Raw genomic sequence first — 6,736 nt, 5'->3', positions numbered from 1 at the left:
GTGAACAACATAGGAAATGTCTGGACGAGTGACAGTGAGATAAACCAAGCTGCCAATCAAGCGTCTGTAAAGAGAGGGATTAGACAATGGTTTCCCCCCTGAGGGAGTCAGATGCGTATTAAGCTTAACTGGAGTGTTAACAGTCCTGCTATCAGTGAGTCTAGTTCGAGACAAGAGTTTAGAGGCATACTTGGCTTGAGTAATATAAAGTCCATTTGTAGAATGAGTGATTTCAAGATCCAAGAAATAGCTGAGATGTCCAAGATCTTTCATCTCAAACTGCTGACTGAGAAAATCCTTGAGGTCTTGAATGCCACTAAGATCATTACCAGTTATGATCATATCATCCACATATAAGAGAAGTAAAATAGTGTCTTTGTTAGTGTGACGAAGAAATAAGGCAGAATCATAGTGACTGGCCATGTAACCCAAGTGAGAGATGGTAGAGCTGAATTTGGCAAACCAAGCTCGTGGAGCTTGTTTAAGGCCAAAAAGTGCATGTCGAAGCTGACAAACCTTATTTGAGTCAACAAAGAGACCAAGAGGAGGTTGCATATACACTTCTTCACTTAAATTCCCATTAAGGAATGCATTTTTGACATCCATCTGAAAAAGATCCCATTTACTGGCAGTAGCAACAACTAAGAGGGCACGAATAGATGAGATACGAGCAACCAGAGCAAAGGTCTCTTCATAATCAATCCCATACTCTTGTGTAAAACCTTTTGTAACAAGAAGAGTTTTGTAGCGCTCAATGGACCCATCAGAGCCCGTCTTTCTTGTAGATCCACTTACAACCAACCACAGATTTCCCAGGAAGAAGTGTCACCAAATCCCAAGTATGGTTTTTAAATAATGCATCAAGTTCTTCTTTCATTGCAATCTGCCATAAAGGGTCAGTGGAAACCTCACGATAGGTGTGAGGCTCGTGTAGTGTAGTAAGAGCAGTGTAACAATGATAGTCAAGTAAATGTGCAGAAATAGATTTTACTCTAGTTGAGTGATGATGTGGAATGTCTTGTGCAAGATCTTCAAGCGGAGTAGGAGCAGGAGACCCAAGCTTAGGACTGGGGTTGGATAGTTCGTCTTCAACCTGTTCATCTTCCACCTGTTTATTAAAGGGTGAACTAGGAAAGGGATCAGTGATATCTGGTGGTTGGACAGAGAAGTCTACAACAATAGAATCAGGAGTAACTACAGGAGGATCAGGAGCAGTTATAGAAGGAATATGTGCCTTATCTGGAAAAAGATTTAAGACAGAGGAGGAAGACAAGGAAGCACTGAAATGAGAGAGCTTGACAAAGAGGCGATGTTCCCAACATCCAACATTACGGGAGATACGAAGACGATGAGAGACAGGATCATAATACCTATACCCCTTTTGAGTTTTGTCATAGCCAAGAAAACAACAAAGCCTTGACTGAGGCTCAAGTTTATTATACTCAGGTGGCTAAAGAAGAACGAAACAAGCAGAACCGAAGGAGCGAAGATGGTGATAGTCTAGAGGTGACCCAAAAAGGCGCTCATATGGAGTTTGATTTTGGATAACAGGACTCAGAATACAATTAATAGTATGAACAGCATGAAGAGCAGCTTTACCCCAAAAAGGAGCAGAAACTTTAGCAGAGAGAAGGAGAGCACGAACAGTGTCAAGAATATGACGAAGTTTTTGTTCGGCTCTACCATTTTGCTGAGAGGTACCTGGACAAGTTAGTTGATGAACAGTGCCATAGGAATGCAAAACAACTTGAAAAGCACATTGAGTGTATTCAAGAGCATTATCAGATTGAAAAATTTTGATGCGTCTGGAAAACTGAGTTTCAACCATTTTTGCAAAATTAGAATATACTTCCAATAATTCAGAACGATATTTCATATAAAAATCCAACTATAGTGAGAGTAATCATTAACAAAGACAACAAAATATCTAGACCCACTAATACTAGAGACATCAACTTTTATCACGGAGACAACAACAAGTGTACATGTGACAGACTTGGATGGCCTAGTGAATGTAAACTCACTCTTCACAATAGCAGTTTTTGTGGGTCTTTCTCTAACAACAATGAATCAACGCAGCCTTGAACCCAACACAACCTGTGATGCTGGCATTGACGTGGCGAGGAAACTCTTGGTGTTTGAGGTTGTCTCTTTTAGCTTCTTCTTGTTTTCTTCATTGGTGGCGCAGGGGCTTAAGCTGGCTATCAACTTGTTGAATAGTAAGGATGTGGATGAGGCCTTCAGGGCCCACATAAATTTGAAGGTTTTGAGGCTTGGAATGATGGGATCGGTTATTGGGTCGGTAATGGGGTGCTAGTTTTTGATGCTGTCAATGGTGAATGTGATTCAGATTAGGTTAGGGATGTTTTCTTGTGGGAGTAAATCTGCTGTGCATGTCGTGGCCGCTTTGCTAATCTTGGTTTCTTTTGCTCTTATTGTTTATATTTCCACCTATTTATGCTTTTTTGCTTTGATACCATGTTAGAAATACTAAATGTAATAGTATTGTATTTCTTGATAAAAGAATGTACATAGGTGCCTTTATATAGGAGGCATATGTGTGCAGTACAAGTAAATATGTGTGCTATACAAGTAACCTAACTAGGCCTAAAGTCCACAACACTATATATGTTACCAGGTTAAAATGATTATTGAACTTGACTGCCTTTAATTTCTTAACCATGAGTGATGCTACATTTTCACAAATTCTTTAAAATAATACATTGTGATCGGAATAACATTGCCACCGATTAGACCATTTTTATTATGCACGGATTGTAATAGGCTTTGTCAACTGTTATGAAAAAAGTTACGAAAAATTGTGTATTTAGACTTACGATTACTCAACAATGCGAAGGTATAGGAATAAGAGGTAAAATTGACCACTCAATTTGATTTTTCTCATAATGATTTTGAGAAAGAGACTGATTTTTTCCTTTTTCTTGGTAAGGGAAACTGCGTTGCATAGTTAGATAATGGCTTTGTGCTGGCTTTGCTTTGCACCCACAAACAAAAGATCATCCAATATAGTTTTTCAGGCTTCCTTAGTCCTTACAATTAGACCACGTCCATGCTTAAGTTGGGGAAAAATCTAACGGAAAAAAGAGAAGAGGACAAACTTTTTAAATGCAAGACAGTGAAATACTCTTACTCTTTGGCATGGAGAACAAAATCAATTATAACACCACCTAAGACTGAAAGTGACCTCAAACAGAAAATTCTCTCACACATCATCTATCCTCACAAGCTCCAACACTTCAACGGTAAGAAAAATCTACAAGAATCTCAGCCTAAAAAGGTAGAGAACTTCTATGCACTGTGCCATTGCTTTACTCTCATATTTGCATATATATATATATATATATAACACATGAACTCCCCAAAAAAGCCACTCCTAAATTTAGTACATCAAGGATATCCCCCACTAGCCACTCCTCCAAAAACTTGTGCACCAAAAATGAAGAAGCAATCCTTACAAGAATCCATCAATTTCGCAGGAAAACCATCCCAATTCGCGGCTGAATGCTGGTTTGATGATGCATGTATCCTTGATATGGACTACTTTGTCAAAACCCTTTCAGGCATTAAGGCCAAGGGTGTTCATCCTGACCTAATTGGTTCCATAATCACTCACTATGCTTCCAAATGGCTACCGGATCTATCCGGTGGTGACTTTAATGTTAATGTGGCCGAGAAGAGCCCAACAAACAGTAAAGAATCCCCAGAAAGCATCACTGCTTCATGGATGAAGAAGAGGTTCTTTGTGGAAACACTAGTGGGAATTCTCCCTCCTGACAAGGATTCCATCCCATGCAACTTCCTCCTTCGCCTCCTTCGGACTGCCAACATGGTTAATGTTGAGCCTACCTATCGAAATGAGCTTGAGAAACGCATATCATGGCAACTTGACCAAGCTTCTTTGAAGGAGACAATGATACCATCGTTTAGTCACACTTGTGGGACTCTGCTAGATGTTGAGCTTGTTATTAGGTTGGTGAAGAGGTTTGTGAGTTTGGATGAGGCTGCTAAAAGTGGTGCTGCATTGATTAAGGTGGCTAAGCTTGTGGATTGTTATCTTGCTGAGGCAGCTGTGGATTCCAATTTGAGCATGTCGGAATTTGTTGCACTTGCCGGAGCTCTCCCTAGCCATGCTCGTGCCACAGATGATGGATTATACCGAGCCGTTGATACTTATCTCAAAGTAAGTTACATTTTTATGTTAATTAGAGCCTAGATGATCACTAGGACATAAAGATTTGGGTTTAATTTGTAGCCTAAATCATTTGTGCACCCAAAATGAAGAAGCAATCTTTCAGATAATCTCTAGTAGGTTCAGAAAGAAACAATTTAGGCTGGCTTAGGATAGGTTAATTTATAGCTTTTATCCCAGGTTTGAATGTTGACCATATGTTTTAGTGTATTACCCTAGGCTTTAGTAATAAGTAAATGACTAATTTTTACCCAAAAAAGAGAGTAAAACTCAAGAAAGAGTGTGAAATATAGGACATTCTACATAAGGCTAAAACCTTTTCTGGGACATTTAATTGTGTTGTCACCAACATAAGATTCTTCTTCTGAAGCCTATAAAGGTTAGGTGGCCTGGGTCTTTCAGGGGTACGTAGGAAGTAAATTGACATCAATGCCATTTATCTTCATTACAATAAGCTAAATTTCCCCCCTCAAATTTGGCTTTTGTATTGTCCTCTATGAGCCTGTGAAAGTTGGTGTCTAAAGGTTAAATTTGGAATGGAAAGAGGGGTCGTACGTACTTCAACGTAAGGGTAACTAACAACCAATTGCTTAGGAGATGCTCACAACATCTCTATTCCCAACTTAGGATACAATTTGCCTCTGGCTTAAAGGGAATTGATTCCCTTCCAAATGTTACCCATGCCATGCATGTGCAAACCTTCTCTACACTGCTCAAATAACTTTTCGATATGGATGATATGATATGGTCCAAGATCAATATAAAGAAACGAAAAAAGAAATAGAAAATGAAACTTAATTATTCTTCAAATACATAAATCGTTTCGAGAATATACATGAAATAAATGTTTCTGATCTCATAAAAGATTAGGGAACATAATATATTGTTTCTTGTTGGAATGTTCAGTCCATGGATTAACATTGTTACTCATTGCATATGATTAGCTTGGTTTGCATAATTGCATTCAATTTTTAGTACTCATTTTTTGTTTGTCTTCACACATTATGGCTAACAGTAGGTGTTTGAGAGGGAAGAAATTTGATTGTGTTGATTTTTAAGGAGACTTCATATATTTTCCCTGTTTGTGTTATTTGTGGGAACCCCAATCTATTCAACCAAAGTTTGATGGCTACCCAACGTTGTGGTGATTGGGGGTGCCCTTTAACTCGGGCAAGGGGGTCATGTTAAGGATTCATAAAAGTGGACAAACAAACAGTTAACCACATTCTACTCTAACAATTTTATCATACATTCAACTATTTTAATGCCTCACTGGGTTGCAAGCTAATGTTTCCAAACTCAACATATTTTTCCCTGCTTGTAAGTTTTATAGAAAGGAATGAAATGATTATGAGTGAATGCTTATTTCATTTCATTCTTTTATGTTAATTCCTCCTAGAAAAGGATAGCTCAATCCATTTTTCCTCGTTAATTGAGGAGAAATTATGTTGTTATTCTCATTTCGTTAAATCATAAATAAAATGTAATGAACATGAAATTAAAAAAAATATAAATTTATTTCTTTTCCTTTCTTTCTTTTATAAACTTTCAAAAACTCAAGGAAAAAATAAAAACTTTATTCCATTCCATCTAATTCCTTTATAATCTATTCATTTCATTTCATTTCATTTTTTAAATGAACTCCCACACGTAGTAGAAGAATTCATGCCTATATATTGTGGAAATTACATTTGCATCTTGGCAGGCACATCCCAGCACATCAAAGCAAGAAAGAAAGAATCTCTGCAGACTAATTGACAGTCGAAAACTCTCACCGGAGGCATCTCTCCACGCAGCCCAAAACGAACGCTTGCCCGTCCGAGCTGTAATCCAAGTGATCTTCTCCGAGCAAAGCAAGCTTAGTCGCCCAGTGGATTGGAGTGGCTCTTTCAGTGGCACTAGGAGTCCAAATCCGGGGCTTGAAGCCCCGACTCGGTGCCATTCCAAGCGTGAAATGATGTCTCAACAAATGGAGATAAGGAAGTTGAAGGACGATGTTCTTAGGCTTCAATGCCATTGCAACTCCATGCAAGCACAACTAGAGAGGCTTATGGAAAAGAAGAAGGGAATTTTCAAGTGGAAGATGTTTGGAATGCCTTCAATCAAGAATGTGAGTGTGGTTGAGACAACTGAGGAGGGTCATGAGGAGGAGGTTGGGTTTGGGAGGCAAACACCTATGGATATGAAAACCAAGCTTGTGAAAAGGAGGAATCATCCCAAGTGGAGGAAATCCATGTCTTGAAAATGAAGGAAGCTTGGGAGTTTACTAGTTTAATTATGTTGCATGTTTATTTTCTTACTTTTTGGCCATAATGAGACTGGAAAATAAAATTGATCTTTGTAATATGAGAAGGTCTAGGTAAAAACTTTGTCATAGATGTGCTCGACGCTCAGTGTAACACTCACCATCGATTACTTCAGTAAATTATGACAAATGGTGTAGTCTTAGAAGAATTATTTTAAAATTGATCTATGTAATATTTTGGATGCTATTAAATAAAAAAACTAATGCCAAGTCAATGCTCA

At 38.3% G+C, this 6,736-nt stretch overlaps 1 protein-coding gene and 1 pseudogene across 1 annotated transcript; both read left to right on the top strand.

Moving 5' to 3' along the window:
• The first annotated feature begins 1,582 nt into the window (after positions 1-1,582).
• LOC112013040 (uncharacterized) lies at positions 1,583-2,485 on the top strand (annotated as a pseudogene).
• Positions 2,486-3,317: 832 nt separating this feature from the next.
• Positions 3,318-6,736, top strand: LOC112013092 (coleoptile phototropism protein 1). The gene is made up of 2 exons (XM_024045482.2): positions 3,318-4,201; positions 5,916-6,736. The coding sequence occupies exons 1-2, from the start codon at positions 3,371-3,373 to the stop codon at positions 6,450-6,452; spliced, it is 1,368 nt and encodes a 455-aa protein (XP_023901250.1). The 5' UTR covers positions 3,318-3,370; the 3' UTR covers positions 6,453-6,736.

This window comes from Quercus suber, unplaced genomic scaffold (genome assembly GCF_002906115.3).
Source record: "Quercus suber isolate HL8 unplaced genomic scaffold, Cork oak 2.0 scaffold_392, whole genome shotgun sequence".
NCBI classification, from domain to species: Eukaryota; Viridiplantae; Streptophyta; class Magnoliopsida; order Fagales; family Fagaceae; genus Quercus; species Quercus suber.
Note: the sequence above shows the minus strand (reverse complement) of the source record. Positions and strands in the feature narration are given on the sequence as shown.